The 25,813-nt window shown below is 38.0% G+C and overlaps 1 protein-coding gene across 1 annotated transcript in view; it reads left to right on the plus strand.

The window, feature by feature from the left end:
- morn1 (MORN repeat containing 1) overlaps nucleotides 1-25,813 on the plus strand; it is a 193,791-nt gene that overhangs the window by 58,528 nt on the left and 109,450 nt on the right. The window contains exons 8-10 of the mRNA XM_002936560.5: nucleotides 880-990; nucleotides 4,439-4,562; nucleotides 5,015-5,205. Coding sequence (XP_002936606.3) covers nucleotides 880-990; nucleotides 4,439-4,562; nucleotides 5,015-5,205 — 426 coding nt within the window. The remainder of the gene's footprint in view (nucleotides 1-879; nucleotides 991-4,438; nucleotides 4,563-5,014; nucleotides 5,206-25,813) is intronic.

Here is a 25,813-nt window from a genome sequence, read left to right on the forward strand (position 1 = left end):
AACCATCATCCTTAATACTTACAAATTGCTGTGGTATGACATGTCACATGGATAAAGATCTTAGGTATACATATCTGGAAAGCCTCTCAGAGAAATACGTTTAATTTCAGCAAAATTGCCCTGAAAGGAACATTTAACACAAAGCTATCTAACACTGGTTTTCAGTCTTTCAAAACGCTTGGGCTTCCTATACTGTTCTGTTTAGGTACCAACAGACAAAAAAGGTCCACTTTGATGCTACACTTGGCACCAGTGAAGAGCATATATTTAAATTAAAAAAAGTACTGTATAATAAGCATGATATTTATCAACACCTATTTAAGATTATTATATAACACCTATTGTAAAATAGATAGATATTGGAAGACACCAATGATTTTGTGGTTATATACAAAGCCATTTTACAAGTGCTTATATTTAGGAAATGGAACTCTAAGATAATTTCTAATATCAGGCATGGTATCTATTATGATTCTCCTTTTCTCTATAAAATAACATTAACACAGTATCTTGTATTTAAACTAAGTTATACATCCATGAGGACTAAACACTTCTCTTGGGTTTTTTAATGTTTAAATATTTTTCAGCAACCTTAAGGCATTGTACAGAACATTAAGGAGAGGCCCTTTATCTGCAAAACTCCAGGTCCTAAGCATTTCCTGTATTTTAAAGTTGGGTTACAGTATTCTCTATACACTGTAATATATATGTCATACGATTTTACCCATGTCATGTGAAATTACTATGCACCAGCATCACTAAGCACAATTGAATCATTTTTTCAAGGGTTTTACATATTTTCAATATTTTACATATTTTCCCATGTTCCTTTCAGTTACAGGTTAGTATTATAAATGGTATTTGTTACTTTTTTCACAGTTGCTGCCAAGAAGATGGTTATTATAGGGGAAGACATAATTAATTTTATCCAAGGATCACGTTCCACTGTTCACGTTCAGATACAGACTGAAGAAGGGGAAACTGTGAAAAGTGAGTTCTTAATTCTGTTCAGTTCCCTGTTTTATACTTCTATAAACCAGTTTTTTTTATAAAAAAAAACTAGTAACCAATATATGTATATGTTTTTGGGAAAGTTTCGTAATTTGTGTCAAGTCGTCTTCAACTGTTGGCTGGATAGACATATTTTAAATTGCATTCTTTTAATATGTACAGTATCTGCCTTGATTCATTTAAAAGGCGGTTCTGTGTAAGACCTAAATTTGATGTACTTTATGAACAAAGATGTGCAACATTTATGCATTTTAATTGAAGTTGCAGGTATGTTATTAAAAGTAACATCATTCTGTTATGCTCATATCCACTTATTTTAATTTCTCACAGAGTAAACCATTGCAACGAATCAGTGATTTGTTTTTTAGCCAGCTGCAGGTATTATATTGTTTTATTTATATATATATATATATATATATATATATATATATATATATATATATATATATATATATATATAAAACAATATACAAAGCCGGAGGAAGAGCACAGTTTGGTGCTCGAAACGTCGGATTTTTTCAATAAACCTTTTTTATATTTTCACAAAGTCCCTATGTGTGCGGTACTCTGCTTGTCTATTGAATTGTTTGACCAGCACCGAGGGCATTTGATTTTGTTTGAAGGGTGTGCTCCTTTCTGTTCTTGTATATATATATATATATATATATATACAGGTAAGGTATCCAAGGTGAATTAACCAAATTGAAGGAGGGGTCTAATGTGAGACCTAGACAACTGCCTTGGGAAACCAGATGTAGGGTGAAGTCACTGACTGTAATGTTAAATGGGGGAGGGGTGGAACCAGGATAAGGTGGGAATATGAGCAGCGCGGTATAAAAATTAAAGCAAACATTTTTCCTTTGTTAAAAATGTGCCCCACTGCAGTGGGGCAGTTTTTTATATTTATTTTTAAACACATTTTATACAGCCCCAATGAACTAATGATAACAACTGCATGGCGTTCCTGAAAGATACAGCCATAATAGGGAGGAGAAGCCTACTTGCTTTTGTACAGAGAGTTACGTTTATGGATATTTTTGAGAGGGGATCTTTGTTGACCATAATCTATCCTGTCACTTATAGTGTGGGGTAAATATAGTAAAGGTAAAGCACTACTCCATGTTTTAAAGTGATTTTAAACCCTGAATTAAAATATATAACAATGTCCCTAACCTAATAGCCAAAATTCATTTTTCTAGTAGAGTAGGGATAGGTCTGAAATGAGATGCTCATTCTCTAAATATTATTGTAATGGTGGCCATACACAAGTTGATTTCATCTGCTGCTATTGGTCCTTTAGACCGATTGGGCAGCTTATCTGCCCATGTTTGGGCACCACCGAAGGGCCTACCTGACCAACATCTGGCCTGAAATCAGCCAGATCTTAATTGGTAAAGTTTGACTTTTCCATCGGATTGGGGCCCACATCGGCTTGTTGATGTGTCCACGAACCAACAACGCCTATGCCCACCTCTTTAATTAGATCATTTGGCCACCTTCTTAGTGAATTTCATTATGTCCCTTAGTCTAAAAATCCCATACCTGTATACACAATTATATATGTATTAAAATGATAATAGCACTCTTTAATTTTTACTAAAGCGACCTGCAGTCAATCATGCTGCTCTTTAAAGAAACAACAAACAAACAAAAAATTCAGTTATAGCTGTATCATTTTATATAGATTATGATTTATATACATATTATACTTTATATTTACTTTTCTCAGCTATTATATAATATTATATAACTGAATATAGTCATACACTTAAATCACTCCATATAATATGGGATAGAACATTCTGCTGGTTGCCAAAATGGATTGATGACAAAAGAGGAAAAAAGCTATGGCATTTTTACAGGGTTCTCATTTTTTAATGGATGTACTGGCAACATCAGGCTTCTCAATCTAGGAGAGAAAATGTTAATTTCTGTGAAGTCTGACATTTTTTCTGCACAGCAGGAATTTCATCCTTCTCACCTTCTTAAAAGCATTCTATTTCAGTCAAGGTTTTCTTATGCTGTAACTCAGATTTAAAATGAGGATGGCTGAGGAAAACCATTTAAAAATAATACAAAATAACCCTTTTCTTTCAAAATCACAAGGTTACATATAAACATGGATTCAAATATAAAGTATGAGTTTATAGAGTCAGTGGAGACTGGTTGATAGCTTCTTTGTGTGCATCCCTGCATTAACTTGTTTGGGGGGCTGCAAATATTTGGCACATAAGGAATGTTTGTTTGTTTGCACCAATGTTTTTGTTTCTCACATCAAAACATTTAAATGATCTAAAGGTGTTATGATGAAAGAAATCAATATTTCTGCTTATATTCAATTCCTTTTTTTGTAATTAGAGTCCTGTGTTAAATTTTAGTTATTTTTTACATTTTATCTACTCACAAAATTCAGTCAGTGTCAATTAATCCAATTGCGAGTTTACATAAAACTCCCTCAAAAGCTAATTTTTCACTTCTGGGAAAAATTCACAAAACTGATAAAAAAATTCACAAAACGGCAAAAAACATGCATGTGGCTACCGCAGAATTGTTTGAGGGCACTTTTTTTTTACGTGATCACAACTTTTTTTTATGCAAGTTTTTGACGTCACCTCAACAAGTCTGTGGCATGCATTACAGTCAATGGGTGTTTTATCTCAGCGAATCTTTTTGTCAAGGCAAATTTTTCGCAGCAGGTTTGTGAAAAAATTAGCCAACAGTGAAATGTGGAATTTCACAGCAAATCCATGCCTGCCAAAACAATTCGCTCATAACTTAACATTATATATATATATATATTTCCCATTATGAAAGTTCTTTATTGTTAGCAATGCCAAATAATGCCCTACAGCCACTGTAAGAGAATGATACCAAAACTGGCTATAAAGGGAAACTATGAGAGAAACTCAACTGAAAAAAAATTTGTACAATTCATTTCATTCGTATGCACTTGTTGTTGTGATCCGATCATTTTTCTGAAGGACCAAACGGTTGGCTCAGTCTCATACTGCTCACCTCAAGGTAGGCATATTCGGGAAAGGTCTGCTCATTTGGCAACTTCACCGAACAAGCAGATCTTTCAATGTATGGCCAGTCATACTAGTCATTCTAGAAATAATAGGAAACACTCATATTGACTTAAACACCAGATGCATTAGAATACCATTTTTACAGTATTTGTTTAAGGTTAATAGCCTGTGAGATAAAATACTGCATTTTACTTCATCCTTCTTAACTTTTCCTGCTTTCCTTTTTCAGTTACATTTTGTTAACATTATTCATGTTTGCAACAACCTCAAATCAATAACCAAGGCATATTTAAAGAACCACAAATGTTGTAGGTGTTTAAAATTCAATACATGATGTCTCTGATAACTAAAATGGCTTGTTCCCCTTCAGTGTAATATATTTCTATTTTGGTTTACAGATGAAAATGGACGTGTCTTAAAAATCAGTGCTGGGATAAAATACTCCCAGCCCAACAGAAGTCAGACTCTGAGCTTTTTAGAACTAATAGAGGACTTAGAAGAAAAGCCTTTTCAGAGTCCTTTGTAAGTATTTTATGATGGATTATATCCATATCCAGCCTTGAGCAGTACTATATAAAAATAGGGTGGATATACAAAATTGCCCCTCTATGCACAATAAATATTTAAATCCTTGACTGAATTCCCATTGTGCAGCTCACTGAAACATTTGCATTCTCCTACTTAGCATACATTTAATAAATGTGTGGACTGCATAAGGATATAAAGGCCCAATAATCAGCATATGGTTATAGAAATTGCACTTGAATAGATGTATTTCTTAGCTCCTGGTTTATACCATTACAGAAATAAAGCAATTAAGTCTATTGTTGAATTCTTCGTGGAATTCTTCAGTTAGTTAATTGAAGATATGACTGCAGGTATTTTGTCTTTTTATCCTTGAAGTGTACTTAGAAATTTTACTGACATATTAAAGAACATATTGTTCTGAACACCAAACCTGTTTTCATTCACAGTGGCTATGAATGTATTAACTATCCTCTGACACAAACTGCATCAAGGAGCCAACACCAGAAAGACACTATCCCTTTTAATAGCCAGTCTGGATCTGCACCTTTTGGTGGATCCCACCTTTTAGAGAACAGCATATCAGAACATGGGTTTGTGGCTTCACAAGAAGCAGGATTGGCACTTAATTCTTCTGGTGGTGAGTACCAGTAGCTTTAAATATTTTAAAGTTATCATTTTTTATTATATATGTACAAACCACAGATTAGTCTCACAAATTGTCTTCTCATTTGAAAGACATCATTATTTAAGCTTATAACACAAGGTTATTTCTCTTTCTGTATTCTTGTATATTAACTTGTTAACTGACATAGATGTCAAATTAGCTAGTAGAGAGTAAAAAATTAACAGTGGAGAGAACACAAATTGCATAGAAAAGGTATTTTACCTGTTTATTATGGCCACAGAGTGTCAAAGCAGGATAAGGATTAGGGTGGTAAAAACTCCCTTCATTAGACCACCTAAAACATTATCCTGGTTTGACATTCTGTGGCCACAATATATGGGTTAAACACCTTTTCTGTGCAACACATGTGCATGTCCTATTCATGGCCATTTGACATTAATCCTTGTGGAAACATGCCTAGACTCAGGGGGTAGAGAATTGGAAGCATATACAGAATCAGAGGATTGAACAAAGAAGAATCAGTAGAATCATAATGAAAGGAAAGGGCAAGAATTAGGATGAAGTAGCACAGTCAGAATCAGGGCAGACAGCAAGCAGATAAACACAAGAACAGACACAGGTCAGGACAGGTGACAGTCAAGACAAATATGGAAGAGATTAAGGTTAGGACCAGGTGGACTTTCACCCAATAACTCAGCAGGAATTATAATCTGTAATCGGATGGCATAACAATTCAATAAAATTACAAAACTACAAAAACAGCATAAATTTATTGAACATAAAATCATTGTCACGCAAATGTTGCAGTGCAATGGTGTGTGTTTGGGTGCAGAGGAGGAATAGCTGGTGTCATTTTGGTAAGTCCTTACACACATGTTACCCAAGTAATGTTGTCCACATTTCCTTGCCAGATACATAACATTGATGTTGCTGGTGTTTAAAGGGATTGTTCACTTTGTTCAACTTTCACAAACCTAACAGTTCACATTAATAGAACATTCTTTGGCTGATACATAGTTAACAGAAAATGTGCAGCTGAAGAGATATTCACCTCATCCCACTGCTGATCCTTCACTTTTGCACAGACCATATGCTGGGGGGGGTCAGTGACCCCTATAATCACTACAGTTGCTTTTTTACTTCCTTATATGATGTCACAAATAGTTCTGGCAGCAGTATGCTAGATTTGTTATATTCCTATGCCATTGCAAGGGAGAAATTAACCAATGACCTTTCAATTTATACAACTGGTTAGAGTGCACAAGCATCCAATGAGAAATCCAATAGGAGAAAAGTAAGAGCAAAGCCTGGGCATGGTAATGCAAGCATATAGGAAGTTCTCAGTGTTAAAAATAGGCCACTCCCATCCCTTTAGAAAACCGATCAGTGAGACAGAAGAAGGACTGATTTAACAGGTATAGGAAGCAATTTTACAGTGGCCTTACTTACTTTTTTATGGAAAAGGGATTTTCTAACACGCTTAGAGCATTGTTGATGGACATTGAAGGTGAACAACACCTTTTATTAGTTTTAAAAGTTGCCTAATTTGGTTGGAATCCTGCTGTTAACTCTATTTACTGAACTCCTCTTCCTTTTTAAAGGCACACCTTGTATTAAAACTTTAAAATATCCTTATAGTTTACAATAGTAGATACAGCATTCCTTGCACCCTACCCATGCCTAGGGTACTGTGCTAGTCCTAGGTCCATGCATAGCCTATAGCCAGAAATGTTATTTTTATTTTGTCAAACTTTTAATAAATGGAAATGGCAAGTGCAGGATTTCATTTTCCAGCTCTATTTGCATACCTAATAAAAATGCCATTCTTTGTAGTTTTACACGTCACTCCTCCTGCGGCATTGTTTTATACAAATATACTAATTGCATCTTCATTTTTTATTGAAATTTTATTTTAAGCGTAGCTAATTCATTTGCTATTCCTCCCCCATGCCAGACGTGGTTTCTGAGTCACAGTTAATGCTACCTACTCCTTCTGAACTGAGTCACAGCTGTGAAATGATTGTCAAGATGCACAATGAATAACGATGTTCTAAAATAAGACAATGGCAAATTGCTTTCAGTGTTGCAGTGCGGCTGTAGCATTGCCCTTGCTCTTTCCTGGGGGCTGTCATGCCTTCACTGCTGACTTTTGTGTACTTGAACACATAAGAGTCATCCTAGAAACCATAGACCTTGGCAAGATCTAAGATGAAAATACTGTTATTGTATGATACACTGGAATTTTATCATAGACATTAACCTAAGAGATATGCATACAGTTGTACAATTGAGCAGATTTTAATAAACATGAATGAAATTCAAGAGCAGGTATTGTCAGCCATTGATTGCTTAATAGCTTTGCATTCTTTATGAACATAGATAGTTTTCTATACAGTATGACAAAAGGACACAGGATAGATTGAGGTTTGAGGGAATGTTGCATCTTGGCTTTCACACTCATCTTAAAATATAATTTCTTTAGCAATGACCCTTAAAGGAAACCGATACCCCTGAACAATGCACGTCTCTATAAAAATATATTGCATAAACAGCTCATATGTGAAACTCTGCTTCATCTAGAAGAAACTGTGTGAAACTGAATGAATACAAGAACAATTATAAAGAGAAGCCATGATTGGCACATGCCTCTTACATGGCTGTGCCTGAGAAAAGGCTGTGATTGGCCAGAATATTTATATAATCACAGCAACTTCTTACAGCCTCGTGCCTGTCTGAGCAGAGAGTGAATCCAGAGCACAGTAATAGACATGTGAAAAGGGCCAGACCTTGGCACAGAGGTGTAGAAAAAAAACCGAAAACACTGTGCCCGCAATTTGTTTGTTTATATTCTGAAAGTAAAACTCTGCACTGTAAATATATTACAGGAGGTAGGTTATTATGTTATTCAGAAGGCAGCTGTAAAACAATAAGATATCACAGATTGTGCTATTTCTATGATTTTAGAGTACAGTTTGTTTTATGGTTTCTTCAGTTGTCTCCAGGAGCATGAATTTCACATAATGAAAAGGGTACAGTGACATGTTCCTACATCAAAAGAGAAAAACAACTATACCTTTATTCTTTGCACCTCTTGATAGCATCAGTGAAAGAGCATGCACATCCTGTGAGCTAGGGCAGGGATACTACTGTTAGAGAATGAACCTGCCTACCCTTTATTCACAGCATGTTCTTCATGTTAGCTCAGGCAGGAAAGCTCTCTTACGTTGTTTGTTATTATGTGTCATTATTACAGTCTTATTAAAGTCTGTAGGTTTCGTAACAGCAATCTTATTGCTGGGCTGCCAAAGAGAAATACTGTACAACCAGAAGTAGAAAGATACTCACAGTATATAATATGATTAGATAATAACCTAGTAGATAGATTTATAGTTTATCTGGTAGTGCTTTTGGAGGACTTTTACATGATATAATTTTTTTTTTTTAGAGAGAGAGAGAGAATAATTACTGTGTCACAAATTAAGTTAGATTAAGTCAGCTGAATTGCACTATATATTGTATCTCTTCACCTTGGTCAGTGTGCAAGTGAAGTAAGCACAAGGGATGAGGCATGGAGGTTTTCACTTCAGACAGCAAGCACTGCACCCCCAGATTTGCTCAGATCAGTGCCACTGGAAGTTCCAAGTCTCATTTATGAAAAAATAGATATAACACATAGTACATATGGAAGCCATTCACTAAGGTACTTATGCCCATAAGTGCTCTTAGCACCTGAGGCAGCACCAGTGACACTATTTTGCTATCAAGAATTATGTATAAGTTTATATATTGACACAAGGGATTCCAAGAATTGACACCAGCTTGAATGAGACAGTAGTTTCAGGGTTCCACTCAGTGGGGCCCAGACTGCAGGCTCTCTATAGCCATTGGCGTGTGTGGTCTGGGAGGGGGCCGGAGGTAGGTTCCAGTACTCGCCAGGCCCGTTTGAAGTTTGTTTTACGGGGGCCCGGCATGGTGTTTTTACTAACTTTCGCTAAACATCAGATGCTGATCTGTCATACTTCTGAAAGATTTAACTAATGGTCACTAATTTGCTTCCATATTGGTGCATTGCATGCAAGTTTTGATGGTCTCAACTTACAAAGCACCTGCAATGACTCTGTATTTCTAGAAAAAGAGACACTGCAATTTGGGTAAAAAAAAAAAACATCAGTCGGGCCTGAAATTGCCAGGTTGCTCAATGCTCTACCTTAGTAAATAAGGCTAAGGGCACATAGGACAAATGTTCAGTTTCTGTTCTTCTGCATTTTTTACAAAGTCGGAGCTAAGCGGCACATATGCCATTTGTGCCCTAGTCTAAAGGTGGCCATACATGGGCCAATTTCAGTGGCCGATATTAGTCCTTTAGACAAATTTGGCATCTTATCTACCCGTGTATGGACACCACCGATGGGCTTCCCCGATGGACATCTGGCCTGAAATTGGGCAGATCTTGAACAGGTAGGTTTGATTTTTCCGTCGTATCGGCGACCGCATCGGCTTGTTGATGCGGTCTCTGATCCGATGGTGCCTTTGCCCCCCATTTTAATTTGATCGTTTGGCCCTGGGGCCAAACGATTAAATTAGCCTGATATTGCCCACCTATACTAAACTAATACTATTAAACATCTTGAGATTAATTGAAATTAATTTGTTTTAATAAATGTTACATAGTTATATGCAGACTACTTAGCTGTTGATATAAAGAAACTTTTTTTTCTCTTTAATACATAATCATTTGCAATATATACACATATATATATATATACTGGTATATAGTACTGTATATGTATATATGTATATGCAGCATATTTATATGCAATACTTTTCCAAGAGTGGAGTACTTTTATAATTTTTCTTATCTGACACATAACTTTAAAAGCAACAGCTAAATTTGATAAGCAGCCCAATGATGCAAGCTACAGTGTAAGTAAATCTCAATGTTGCTAGCAAAGAGCAGAGTTAATGATGACTGGCATCACACAGAGACCCAAGATCTGTGCTTTCAGTCTCCTGCATTAGCATGGAATGATGAAGATGTTTTTTAGGCAACAGGGGGTCAGTGTTAACTTCACAGCTAAGCACCCGGGTGTCAGACTATCTGAAAAAAAAACCGAAGAGTCAAACATGGCAACATATAAATGCGGTTTAAGAAATATATTTTATTTTGTGAATTTTTTTCAATGTATTTGCTTCCCAATAATTTACATATCTTCCTGGTGTTAGCACTATATGAAGAAAAGCTCTAACTCATTCAGAACAAAATACATTATCAAATTCCATGCTGCTCTTCAATCAAATAAGCTATTAGTAACCCCAAACTTGCTTATAATTTATTGGTCATTACATGCTTTTAGATTTCAGTGGACATTATTTCCCCTCTGTGCAATTTTCTGTGTGCTATCGGGGAAGGAAAAGGGAATAAACTGGGATAAGGTGGAATAAAGGAACATAAGAGGCAAAGAACAATTGCAAAAGTAGTGACTGGCAGCAGTATATGTAGATTCATTCTGTACTGTTAAACATATATTCTCATTTCACCTTGTGTTACAAGACATCAGAGCTGATTCAAATACAAGACTCCATAGACTTCTTCCACCGGTGTCATGTGACTCTGTCTCATATATCTTGGCTTAATAATGCAGTGATGGGGTGCAGCTATCAGATAAAAACATATGTTCTGGAAACAGTACAGCCATTGAATTATGGCACCCTGATCTCCTACTTTGCCTAAAGCCAAAAGGAACTTTAAGATATCCTTTTTTTTCATTAAAATTAAACATAAAGGCACTTCCACTAAATAAAAAGCACAAAAAACAAACAGCAGAACAAACGTGATATGCATTCAGAGAGACAACTTTGAAAAATGAAAGGGAAGGTCAAGAGTATCAGAGCCAGTAGACAGGTCTAGAAGGATAAGAACAGAAAATGGCTTTGGAAGTCTGGAAGTCATTTACATCTTTATATGGGGCTGTTTTAGTGGGATTTTTAACTAAAAATAACTAAAAGGCTGTAGAGTTTCAGTAAGTTATGGATTTGAAGTTAGGTGTAAGGTAAAAGAGAAGGCAATTTCCAGGTGTTTCGAGAGAAAAAACATAAAAGATCCAGCTTAGTTTTTATTAAGCCATAAGGGGTAAACCATAAGCAAAGGTTTATCCCACGCATGCTTTAAAGAAAAGGGAAAAGATCTAAAAGCCAGAAAGGTTTAAAGATGCAGGGATGAGTGATGACAGCATAGCATAAGGAGTGCTGTTACCCTTTAAAAAGGGATCTACCATTTTGGCCGTGCTTCACTCACAAGGCATTCCATTTCAAATACCAGTGTTTTATCTGCAACACAAATCAAAACTGATGGTATTGTTTCTCTGCTGTCTTTGAGAAAACAATAGGGTTAAGGTCTGACAAAGCGTGTAGTAATGCATTTCACTAATATTCTTTTAGCACCATTGCAAATGTGGCTAATACTAATTCTATAACATGTGTGTTTATGAGTTGGGAGCCCAGTAACTACACACCTTGTCAAAATCACAGATTAATTAAGTGAGGAGGAGGGAGGCATGAGTATGAGAATCTGTGGATGGAATGCACCCTTCTGCAAGAGACTGTGGATCATTTAAGTGCAAATAACAAGTTATTTGTAGTGATAAGTGACTGTGTCCCGTTTCGCCAAGAAATTTGCGAAACTTGAAAAAAATTCACAAAACGCAGCACGCACAATATTTTTTGACATGACTGCGACTTTTTTTGATGCACACAATCTTTTAATTGTCCGCAAATTTTCTGTGGGGAAATTTTGCACATGTTTCGTAAAAAAAATTGCCAATGGTGAATGCAGTGGGATTTTTGTTCAGCCACTAACACACATTTAAAAAATCCACAAGTGGAAACCTCTCAGATAAATGCCAACTTGAGTCCATTTCTCAGGCAGAGTATCACCTGAAAAATCTATCTCCAATCTATCATCCCTACCTTGGAGCTCAGTGCTGCTTTTTTGGCTGACCTGCCTAGCTTGCAATCTTGGAATGTATTATACTGTCAGGGTACCCATTCCCTAACTTACGCTAAAAGGATTGTTCCTCTAGGGCACATAATCTTTAGAGGGGCCTTGTCTGTCCAGGACGAAACACAATTCATTCTTTCTAACGTTCCCGTTCCTGACACAAGCGCATGTAAGCACTGAACACAGGTGGAATGCACAGGTGAAATGCAGCATGTTGTGTTCCACCTGCATTTGATGCTTCTATGCATCTGTGTTAGTACACTGTAGAGGGAAAATGGGTTGTTTCTGTTCCTAAATTCCCCTGTGGTGGAAAGCAGAAACAAACACTCGCCTGTACGAAACACTACTGTCTGACTATGTCTCCCAGCATTCTCCAGCAGTTGCTGATCCCTAGAGTTTTCCTATGTTTGGCATCATAGTATTTACATGCTTTGATACTATGCATGTATAGCCAGTTAATGTTTCCAGCTTTTAAAAAAAATGATAGCGCTTGATTGCCCTTCCTACCTCCCAGATTAATACTAAATATATTCATCTCTCAATATGAGATAAACTGTATTGTTGACATGAAATACTTAAATCCTGCTTAATTTTTAGTTAACTTCAAATCATGTCTAACGTGGAATGCAAACGAGACCATCTTCACAAGGTGGAAGCGTTCCAAATTTTATAATCCTATTATTGGCTAAATTATAGAACCCAGATTTAGCTTCAAAGCACTTTGATTTTATGGTCAAAATGATAGTTATATTTAGTCTGTTAACCTTTGATAATTCCCTCCCACTGCTTTAAATTGTAGAACATTTTTTATGCTAATTGTTGTCAGTGGGGTTTCTGCCACAGCCCCTCCGTAATTTAAACCCATTGCATCATAATGCAGGTGCTGATAATTGCAGAACTGCTTTATTATTGACAGATTGGCTGCATTTTAAACTTGTGCTTTATGCAATTTATTTTTAGATCACGCTTGTGAATATCCTTTACAATCCCTGGGGGGAAAAAAGCAGAAGCAAAATAGAATAAAATGTATTTGTAGCCATTGTATTTGTCATTTTACGATTTCAACTTCAAAAAATGTTTGGTTTTCTGATATTTTTGTTTAAGGATGAATTTACTATATTAGAAAGAGTATGGACATTCATGGTTAAAAAAACTCAAATGCAAATTATATAACCTCTAGTAAAATAATGTATATATGATATAAAATATATGCTTAAGGACATGGCAGACAATGTATTGTTAGTGCTGCAGTCTTTATAGGGAAACAAATACCCTTAGCCCTGTGGTCACATTCTATTACATAGAATGTTAGATTGACAGAATTATGGTGCACTAAAGTACCATTACAAGAGTATCATTTGAAATACTAGTAGTAAGGTAAGTAATAAGCAAAGGAGTAGTATGCTTTCCGCGAACAATGCTCCTTTTAAATAAATTAACCGCTGTGCATCTGTTAAAAAAATGAAATGCAAATTTATTTTTAAAAGACAGTAGGGCTCATTTACGTCCGTAATTGTGGTCCCTGAAATTTCTCTGCAGTCAGTTGTGTGTGAAACCACTTTCATTAAAGGTACTTGTGTCAAAATGTGCTCCTTTTACTTCCATATAGTTGCGTTCGGCACTACTTGGTCCTTGCCTTCCATCCCGAACTGAGCGGCAGCAGAACCCTGGAACTACCTCACCTCCCGACCAGGCTGTTGCTCAAAGGTTTCTTTAGTGCTCAGTATCAATAGATGCAGCACACTTGCCCCTAAAGATTAGAGTGCAGATGTCATGTTGCAGTAGGTGCAGCACAATTGACCCAAACGCATCCTCTCTTTGCGACCACAATGTCTCTGAAATTCTGGAAAAAAGGCATTGTGTAATAAAACAATGATGCCAATTGTGCTTACAATTGCACTTTGGTCACTGCACTTGCAGGGGTAGATGAGTCCAAGTATATGTTATAAGCAGTCTTTCCTGCTACTGGAGCACCTTCACCGGTAAAGTACTGTTTTTTTATCTCTAACTTAAACCACTTCAACCAAACTGAGTTGTTGAATACTGCAAATTATAGACATGAGTTGGCAGGCCAAAGTCAAAAGGCTGGCAGCATATCCTCTATAATATGCCATGGCACGTAATACTTTCATTTGTTGGCAAGGTAATTGTGCAATAAGTATAGGTTCTGAGTGGGTATAAATAAATCATTACATGTTATTTATTAGTAGAAAGACTGGCACTTGTTTAAGTCACAGGCTCAGTAGGTACCAGTATAACAAAAGGTAAATCTGCATATAAATATTATAGATGACAAGCTTTGCCATAAACCATAATAGCTTCTCATTGTATTTTGTTGCTTATTTCTGAATGTATCACTTATAAAATATATTGCTGGCTTTTATTTCAGTGTATGCAAGGTTAGTAGCATTTTCTTATAATAACCAAAATATGCTGCAGTTTAGGCAACTAAAAGCTAGCTAAAGGTCTCACAGATTTATTCCAGCTAGCATCTGCATAAGGCCACACATATTTTATTGTTTGAGGGCATATATTGCCTTTGATAAAAAAAAAAATTCTGGAAGACTCAGAAGCTATTGCTGTGGATATGACAACGTTTATCTGTTAGAATCATGTTTAATTTGATGTGCATTCTTAATTTCTCTTAGATATCCTTGAGGAAAGAATGTCTTTGATGTTGCCTCAGCAAAAAATGTAATTCTTTGACGCTGAACATATTACTGTTTATCCCTAGGGAATATAAATGTCCTATTCCTGGGAAAATGCATCCTTTTTGTACCTTATTAATTCATTTAATTGAAATTTCACTTTCACACCCATTCATTTTCTAGTAAATACATGTTGTCCTTTGCTCTTTCATGGAATGTCTTTATGATGAAAACCATGCCCCGTCTTCATACCTCTCCCCGCTTATGTTCGTCTACGCTTCTGGCAAGCATGCATAAACACTAGGTGTGGTGGTATAAATCATAAATTATAGTTTTACTATTTTGTTTCACATCAGTTTTATCCTTTATAATTTAACTGTGGTTTCACAAACTCCATTTGAGCAAAAAAAAAAAAAAATACAATTATGAAGGGTTCATTATTAGGGTTGTTGGGTCTGAGATGGTCGTTTGCGGAGTGAAGCTTGTCATTATGCTAACTACATATTACAGGGGGTCAAACATGGCAAGCACAGATGTCACAATTCAAGTCTCTTCTGTAATTATCACAAGCAATGAAAATAAAAATGCTCGACTGCTGAAAACTGGTTATTTAATTTATGAGGTCAAGCCTAAAGAATAAAACATTACTTGGGTCTGTATAAAACTACTAAGAGATGGCAGGGTTGCATTTCATTACAGTTTGCTAAAGTTAGAACATACAATCGCTGTAAGCTACTGGCACAATCACATACAGCAGTTTCAACATTAAACCTGTCAGTGCTGGTACTTTTGGGATCTTGCACAATCCCTTTAAACAGGCAGTATGCAATAGATCAAAGGGCATCCAGGAAACGTAGAATCTATGCTGCAATAGCATCTCAGTACAATGCTGTAGATTTTACGTTTGCCATCTTTCAAATGGGTTGTTCACATTACTTTTAGTATGATGTACTGTAGATATTCTGAGACAGTTTGAAATTGGTCTGAACGGGTCCAAATTACCCTACCAGCCAAGTGGTGGTTATGTGAGTAAGATACTGGAATATGAATAGGAGAAGCCTAAAAAGAAAAATAAGTAATAACATTTAACAAGAAAAGGTGTAGGAAGAAGAAGAAAGTGTTGGAAGAAGGCAAATAACCCAAAAACTATTAAAGATAAAAAAATGAAGCCGCTGAGAATTTCTCATTCCATAACATACTAAGGGGTTGATTCACTAAAGGTCGGTAAGCGTTATCGCATGTTTTTTTGTGTTAATATTGACGCAATAAATAACGACCGATTTGTCAAAGTAATTTTGCATGCGTTAAACCACGTGCTACTGCAATGCGTTAATTTTAACGTATGCGTTAATTCGCATGCAGAAATAATACTAACGCATGATTCACAAACACATAAGAAGCGTTAGACGCGCTACATATCGCATTAGTCTGTGCGAAGATTAACACCTACTTGGGGCAGGCGGTACTTAAAGAAAATTGTGGTTGGTGAGCGTTTGGCAAAACAACATGGACTTTGCAGTGGGATTTTTTCAAGTATGTGTTGGCCCTAGAGTGATGCAGCCTCCAGTTTGCAGGGAAATGGTCATTTTCAGAAAAGTTTTACAGACGTAATGGTTACGTGCGTTAAATCATGTGCTAATATAGCAGGCGGCGAAATATATTGCGATCAGCGGGAATTAACGCACGTGCGGAAAATAACACAAGAAAAACACCCATCGCGACTTAAATAACACAAAGAACATTGCGTCCTTTTAGTGAATCGTGCGTTGTCGCAAAAAATAAGAAGCAATAAAATTTTTAACACATGCTATAAATAGCGCTCGTTTTAACCTAAAAGTTCATTTGTAGGTAAACCCCTTTAAAAAGTAAAATAATGGCATAAAAGGTTTTTTACCATAAAAGTAAAACATCTTTTTTATTCACACAGGGCCCACCACCACCCAGCCAGCCACCTAAAGGCCCACCAACCAGCCATCGCCGCTCCCAGCTCCCGCTCTGCCCACAGCCACTGCCATTCTTGCTCTGCTGCGCTACTTAATTTGCACAGCCATCTTTAATTTTCAACAGTGAAGTAAGTAGTGCAGCAGAGCAGGGAGAGGTGGTGGATAAGGGGAGCTGGCTTTCAGGCTGGTGGCAGGGCCCAACAGGGTTGGGGCCCAGTGGGTTTTTTCACGGTATCCTGGTGGGCCAGTCTGACCCTGTATTTATATACATAAGATAGTATTGTATTCAGAAACTTCACATACGTAAGTTCTCTAGTTTTTCAGGTGCAATTGAAACAGTTGCTGTTAGGGTAGAAAGTTTTTGTACAGAGATGGTTTACATTTAAATTAAGGGGCTTTTTATCATGCTGTGTAAAAAACGTTCATCAAATTCACCACACATTGCCGTGGGCTGGCATGGAAAAATGTGTATAATTACCAGATTTATTCTAGGCAGTTGAATATAATTCTATTAAAAAATGGTGTGTAAAAACAGCTTTTATGCCACAATTTGCACCGTTTTTTAGTTCCCGCTTAATTTCATCCCCCTTGACATTAAATGAATAGTTCAAAAATGTAATCTATAAAGGCTCGAGTGAGCAAATGTCTAACATAATAGCCAGAACTCTACTTCCTGCTTTCAGCTCCCTTTCAGCTTTCATTTGTGAGCACGCAGGTCAGCTTCAAATGTAAACTAACTGAACAGTTATGTCCCATGTGGCCCCACCTCAAGTCACTGATTGGTTACTGACTGCTAACAGCTAAGAGAGCTAAAAGCAGGAAGTAGAGTTCTATATGTTAGACATCTGTCCACTGCAGCCTTTATGGATTACATTTTTGGCTAACTAACTATATTGAAAACTTTTTTTATTTTACACAGTCTATCTATGTTACACAGTTTCATTTTCATACTAAACTATTCCTTTAATGGCTCTATGCAAGGTCTGACGTGGCAAAAAATATGATGATCAGGCAGTGTAAAAGAAAGTACACACCTTTATAACACCTATTTTTACACCATTTTTGCGGTTTAATTACAAACCGGATTCCAAAAAAGTTGGGACACTAAACAAATTCTGAATAAAAACTGAACGCAATGATGTGGAGGTGCCAACTTCTAATATTTTATTCAGAATGGAACATAAATCACGGAACAAAAGTTTAAACTGAGAAAATGTACCATTTTAAGGGAAAAATATGTTGATTCAGAATTTCATGGTGTCAACAAATCCCAAAAAAGTTGGGACAAGTAAATTTGAGCATAACGAAGAGCTGGAAGACCAAATAACACTAATTAGGTCAATTGGCAACATGATTGGGTATAAAAAGAGCTTCTCAGAGTTGCAGTGTCTCTCAGAAGCCAAGATGGGTAGAGGATCAACAATTCCCACAATGTTGCGCAGAAAGATAGTGGAGCAATACCAGAAAGGTGTTACCCAGCGAAAAATTGCAAAGATTTTGCATCTATCATCATCAACTGTGCATAACATCATCCGAAGATTCAGAGAATCTGGAACAATCTCTGTGCGTAAGGGTCAAGGCCGTAAAACCATACTGGATGCCCGTGATCTCCGGGTCCTTAAACGACACTGCACCACAAACAGGAATGCTACTGTAAAGGAAATCACAGAATGGGCTCAGGAATACTTCCAGAAACCATTGTCAGTGAACACAATCCACCGTGCCATCCGCCGTTGCCAGCTGAAACTCTACAGTGCAAAGAAGAAGCCATTTCTAAGCAAGATCCACAAGCTCAGGCGTTTTCACTGGGCCAGGGATCATTTAAAATGGAGTGTGGTCAGATGAGTCACGATTCAAAGTTCTTTTTGGAAATTTGGGACGCCATGTCATCCGGACCAAAGAGGGCAAGGAAAACCCAAGTTGTTATCAACGCTCAGTTCAGAAGCCTGCATCTCTGATGGTATGGGGTTGCATGAGTGTGTGTGGCATGGGCTGCTTGCATGTCTGGAAAGGCAGCATCAATGCAGAAAAATATATTCAGGTTCTAGAACAACATATGCCCCCATCCAGACGTCATCTCTTTCAGGGAAGACCCTGCATTTTTCAACAAGATAATGCCAGACCACATTCTGCATCAATCACAACATCATGGCTGCATAGGAGAAGGATCCGGGTACTGAAATGGCCAGTTTGCAGTCCAGATCTTTCACCTATAGAGAACATTTGGCGCATCATAAAGAGGAAGGTGCGACAAAGAAGGCCCAAGACGATTGAACAGTTAGAGGCCTGTATTAGACAAGAATGGGAGAGCATTCCTATTCCTAAACTTGAGAAACTGGTCTCCTCGGTCCCCAGACGTCTGTTGAGTGTTGTAAGAAGAAGGGGAGATGCCACACAGTGGTGAAAATGGCCTTGTCCCAACTTTTTTGGGATTTGTTGACACCATGAAATTCTGAATCAACATATTTTTCCCTTAAAATGGTACATTTTCTCAGTTTAAACTTTTGTTCCGTGATTTATGTTCTATTCTGAATAAAATATTAGAAGTTGGCACCTCCACATCATTGCGTTCAGTTTTTATTCACAATTTGTTTAGTGTCCCAACTTTTTTGGAATCCGGTTTGTACAACACGGTTTAGTAAATAAGTCCACAAGTATGTTTGATGTTGAAAGTAATATTTCATTACACACCAATAGGTGGTATCAGTTGTGCCCAACTCAGTCCTGGCTAATTTTCTCAGTGCCAAACAGGCTACAATTGCACTGTCCATACAGGCAGTCACTGTTGGTGAAGGGGGCTTTTGCCCAGAACCCACTAAAGCCTTAAAGTGGTCCTATACTCAGAAACTATTATTTGGGCCTTTTTTATTATTACAGCATTTTCAAAGAAAATTAGACCAGGGAATATTGTAATGGAACAGTATCTACAATTCTGTGCTATTTTATAGCGCTGTTCCTGTAAGACAACCACAAGAATAAAAATGCCTGTATTGGTTCCTTTCCCAGTGCTAATTACCAAAGATGTAGGATTTTTCCTCTTGAATTCTTTCTACATCTGTCTGTCCAGGTAAGTTCTTGAAACTCCATCCATTGCGTTAATGCGCAGGATTACTGCTTGGAGAGCCTCAATAATAAGCTGGCTTTCACAAAGGAGAAGCCCTGCATGTCTTCTGCTTATTGTAAGCCCCCTGCGGTAAAACTCAGCCTGCACAGCTATCTTCTGTTGGAAGGTTTATATTATTCTAGGATATTATTCTAGGAGCTGAACGTGCTATAATGCATTGCTGGCTCCTGTAGAGAAGATAGGTGGGCAGACTGAATGCTACAGCAGGAGGCACACAGAAATAAATGCATTTCTTTTACGTTTCACCTGCACTTTATAGGCAGAAGATGCCAGTGAGCATCATGACACAGCATGTAAGCCTTTATAGGAGAAGAGAATGTATTTGACTCGAGTGATGTGGTCTAGGCATCCATACAAAGGTACCTGTGTAACCTATAGCAGTAGTTTCCAGAATTCCCGTTCTGACTCTGCAGAACCATTCACTTTTGCCTCCCTGAAAATATCACCAACCATATGTAACATTCTTGCAGATCAGTGCAGGTCAGTGGGTGAGTTTTTGAGGTGCAGTGAAATACTGAATGTTAGAAAAATATATTGTATTTAAAGGTATACCATAAACGCTTGCTCACTGGTGGACAAATTTTATGCAGGTGCAATTATTCAGTGCAGAAATAACGGATTGCAATAGAAAAAATCATTATTTTGGTTTCTGTGTCTGATGTACTATTCATTATTCAGATTCCCAGGAGATATTTAGTGTATAAGGCCTAGATCTTATTAACCCCTATGTATTTAATAAAGGATTCTGGAAGTTCAAGACCAACAGCAAATGGGGACCTAAGTTAAGAATCACTACCTAATAGTGATATTTAGCATTCTGATATAAAAAAAATACTTGACAACCAAGAAAGTGTTGTTTATTATGGTTAATCTCAAACTGCTAGGATTCATTGAGGATTTCCCAGGAAATTGTATAAAAATGTCCCTTAATGTGTGTATTTGCTTCCTTGTACTATGTAATTCAGAGGAATAAGGCTTAGGGCTTGTAGCTAGATATCTTGAAGCTTCTAAAAACCTGTTGTAGGAATAGAGGAAGAAAAGAAATACAATAACCCTCTGGAGTACAGTAACCCTCTTCAGCACCTACATGCACCATGGCAACATATGGAATATATGTGATACTGACACAATTTGAAAAGTAACTGGTATGTTATAATGGAGCGATAATAACCTGTACAGTTTTTGTATAAAAGTAGCAGATGTATGTGGCAATGCAACATTAGCTCTGTGGGAACAAAGAGCAGCTGCTAGTCTCCCAGTTTCACCTCTCTGTGTTCCCTATTACTCCTGCTCCATACTCAAATCAGAAATAAAAATACTGGGGCAATAAGTGATTCAACGTTGCAGCTTTTTGTTGATATATAGACAGTATATTTGCTGTCAAAATGCCGGGTTCAGTGCTCCATTAAATTTGTGCTGTATCAAAATGAGTCAGTAAATGGTGCATTAAAACAGAATTTGATCATGAAACCTATTTCATATGCCCATTTTAATATCCTTGTTTCCCAGTCTTTAAAAAAGTAATATATCTGTTCCATTATTATTTTTTTTCTAATTAATTTACTATAATAATACACTGCATTTTTCTGTAATAGAGAAAGAGGATCCTGGAATGATGTTATTGATTATGATGTCAAAATAATAACTCTATTTAATTCCTATTCTATCTGACAGTCATAAATCTTTACTGCTGCATCCATTTCATATTCTTTGTTTTTTTTTAATTTATTATAAATTAAATCTGTTTAATAAAGAAAAACATTGTTGTGGCATTGTGTATGGCATAACATTGTACTGATGTAGGTTAATATGTTACACATTATATGGAGTAGGAAACAGAAGCCAAGTTTCAGCACACGTTTTACATTTTAAAAGCCAAATTGCATCCTATTTCTCAATTAACAGTCAGGCACCAGATGTACAGAAAAGAACCATAACATGTTTGTTTTTTAATCATAGTAGAACACAAGGGAATAGCATTGATAGCATCTGTGTGCATCCTCACCTGCTGCTCCTACAGGATTCAGCTCTGCACGGTAGTACTGAAGAGGTGGTTAATAGAAGCCATACCCAAAGAGGAGAGCATTAGATTCCCTCATGGTGAGAAGGCTGTAAATGTACATGTGGATGTAATGAACCCGCGCAAACTTCAATTTATTCTCAAACTCTCTAGATAAGAGCACATTATACGTAACGCTAAAAAACAGTCACACACCCACTCATATCCTCTATAATTTCAGTGGTTCCTCACAAATAGATATTAGAAAGCCTTTTACAGTAAGGTAATATACATATATAGCATCTAACTGAATGCTTATGAAGTTCCTGTTGATGCTTTCATATGACGCTTTCATTGCTACTACTTATTTGCACTTCAGTCTTAACTGATTTGTAATAGAGATTTTGAATAATAGAGATACATGTCATATCATCTGCACAGTAATTAGAGTAAGTAGGTGTACCCTCAGAAAAATGCTTTCTCATTTTTGTTAATTTACTTGGAAATATAGATTTGTTTTTTTTAAATTTCAATCAATATATTTAGGTTGCCTAATCCACTGGGATGGGTATCACACTACAAGACATATTGGGCCAGATACAATTTAGTGAGAAAAATGTTTATTACATGAAAACTCATAGATGAGATTCACTAAATTCAGAAAAACCTCTCAAAGTTTATCACATACATCTCTATTGAATTCTATGGGGAAAAACTGGAACTGAACTTAGAGAAACATTTCTTTCTCCCCGAATTAAATCTTTTAAGTTTTCATGTGATAAACCAGATAACTTTTTTCACTGAATAGAATCTGGTCCATTATCTCTTGGGCTGCTTCCAGTTTGTCAGATACACTACGGGGCACATTTACTAATCCACGAATCCGAATCCCGAATGGGAAAAAAATCGGATTGGAAACGAAAATTTTGCGACTTTTTCGTCGCTGTCGCGTTTTTTCGTATTTTGCGCTTTTTTTTTCGCCACAGTCACGACTTTTTCGTCATCACCGCAATTTTAGTATTGAGCAATTGTAAACGGCGGAAAAATCCGATTTTTTTCACGACGGCGACGAAAAAGTAGTGGAAAATATACGATAAAGTCGTAACGCGGGACATACGAAAAACTTGCGACGACGGCGAAAAAATCGCAAAAATACCGATCATTACGAAAAAACGCGTTTTGACGCTTTTGGTCCGTTCGTGCATTAGTAAATCTGCCCCTACAGGTACCACTGGACCAAGGACTATGTCAATGATCCGATGTGGTCTCTGATCCAATCCAAAAATCATCAGGGAGGGATGGCTCATCGGGGACCCCCATACATGGGCATCTTAAATCTGCCTGTGTATGGGGCCCCCCAATTGGCCATCCCATGGATTGGATCGGGGACCGCATCGGATCATTGATGCAGTCCTTGGTCCGACAGCACCTATGCCCATTATTGTAATTCAATCGCTTGGCCCTAAGACCAAACAATCGAATTAGCTTGAAATGGCCCACCTTATGTGGGAATATCAGGAGAAGATCAGCGAGGTCACCAAACAAGGAAATCTTAACGTATATGGCCACCTTAAGACAGTTGAAAATAATCATAGAGAGAAGCTCAAAGTGCTCAACACAACATACAGAGGTAATGCTTGGTTTAGGTTGGTCTTATCCATACAGCTGAGTGGGTACCCATCATGCCAGAGTCAGTAGAAAGGGTTACAAAGCAATTCTGCAGGTTATTAAAGGTGTTATAAATATTTTCAAAGTTAGTAATTTTATGCTCTTATTCATTTTATTGCTTGCAACCTAAGCGGATTATTAGAGAATCCTTTTGTAGGGTGTGTCATGTCATCTGTCCCTGCCCATGTTTTGATTATCCCTGTGTAGCCCACTTTAGAAGGATTTCTGTGCTGCTACCTGCTGATTACTTATTCTTGGCGCTACAGGAGTCCTGAGCCCCCGCTTACTATGGGGGTTAATAAGGATTTCTCCCTTAAAGGCGTGCCTCCACCCAGGGATGATGTTGTGGAACTATAATCCACCCCCTGGGAACTTAACAGTCTCTAGTACCTCTGCCTTGGATCCACACACAGCCCCCAGTACCTTGCCCCTCCCTGGGGTAGTAGCTTACCGGCAGGTAGGTGATCCTTGTGCAGGAAATAGTCAGATACACACGGAGTATGATGAATTAGATAAATCGGTTTATTAGGGCAGGACCTCTCCAGGAGTGGCACATATTAATTCACACAGCATGCAGGGCTTTATCTCCTCACTACTCATTGAGTGCTTTCTCCTGTTGGGCAACTCACGGTACTCCCGCCAAGTGTCTCCTTCTAGGTGATCTCCCCGGTACTCACGCCAGAAGGCACCCCCTCTTGGGGTCCTTCCCGGTACTCACGCTAGGCAGCCTCACCACAGGCAGCCCACCCCGGTACTCACGCCTAAGCCCCCTCAGATCCAGCCTCCTTGGGTTAGCGGTGACCTTGTCCACCTACCTAACCACTTATGGCCCTGCACTCCGGCTGATGTAATGCCGGGAGGTCTTAACCTCACTTCCACTCCTGGAGGGGCAATGTCCGCCCATTCTAAACTCCTGGTGTCCTACATATTACTCCTAGAGCAATCTATTATATAACTTCTAACACTAAGCTATACCTGGGGTACTCCTTACTGGAGCAGTCCCCAAAATGTCTGACTCACAGCACATGGCTGCATCCCCTTATATGGGCCTATGCACCACCCTGTGGCCAAATCCCGAACTGCAGGTTTACACCCTATTAACTATTGACAACCCAGTCATCCCAGTGTCCCTGTTTCCCAGCACCACCCTGTGGCCTGTCCTAGGGGTTCCTGTCCTAAGGGCCCATTTTTGGTAAACCCCTACATTCTCCCCCTACAAGAAAATTGTCACCTCCTGGCTGACACACATTCTACCAAATACAATACATTTACCATGTTGTTACATCACGCTTCACAGCTCCTCCAGGAGACTGCCAGGGTACAATGGATGAACTGGAAAGGAAAAGTGAGAGAAAACAAAATCCCCACCCTCCAAGTCTTTGTGAAAGTCCCCACAAGAGTCTCTATCCCTTTAGACATTTCACACTCAAAGAAGAACCGGACAATTTATTTGCCCAAAAATCAAAACACATTTCTTTATTTTACATCAAAGAAAATAAAGGCAAACTTTTCTTTTTCCTGGCCCACCCCTCCTCCTTGAGGGAGTCCAGGTCCCAAAGTGCTCCCACTTTGAGCTCTCCTCCACCGACTGGTGGTACTTTTAGCACAAAGAGCCCTCCTGGGCTAACTTAAAACTTTCCCACTCTGGGATAAACTGCAGACTCCTCACTCCCAACCAGCCGGTTGGCTGCGGTCTTGGCTCTCTCTCTTTAGCCACCAACAGTCTCTCCTTGAGAAAGTGAGTCTCTCCTTGAGAAGGGTACCCAACATTGGTACTGCCTCCTGAACTGAAGAATCCCCTCCTGGGGCTAACTCTTTGCCTCCGGGGCATTGCTCACACCATGTGACTGAACCGGATTTTTATGTCCTCATAGGGAGCATAATAATTGGGATGTGGCTTTCTAGCCTTCTCCCCATTGGGCAGAACAACCTCTAGAAAGAAATACTTTGGATGGGGACTCTTCCTCCCACTGCTGTAAACTGTGTGGCGCAACACGGTGCGGCCCCACCACCATTCCTTTTCCAAGGCCCGGAGAAATCTCCACGCAGCCATCCTTTTCTTCACATCAGAGTGATGCAAGGCATTGCCTGCCCTCTTTTCCTTGGCAGAGATTTCTGCTATGATCCATTCGTCTAGCAGATCCTCCATCTTTTCAAACACCCACAATGGTGCGTATGGCATGAAATAGCCCCAGAGCCTGAATATTTTGTAATTGATGACCCGCTGAATGCGTGACACCC

The sequence above is a fragment of the Xenopus tropicalis genome, chromosome 7 (genome assembly GCF_000004195.4).
Source record: "Xenopus tropicalis strain Nigerian chromosome 7, UCB_Xtro_10.0, whole genome shotgun sequence".
Lineage (NCBI taxonomy): Eukaryota > Metazoa > Chordata > Amphibia > Anura > Pipidae > Xenopus > Xenopus tropicalis.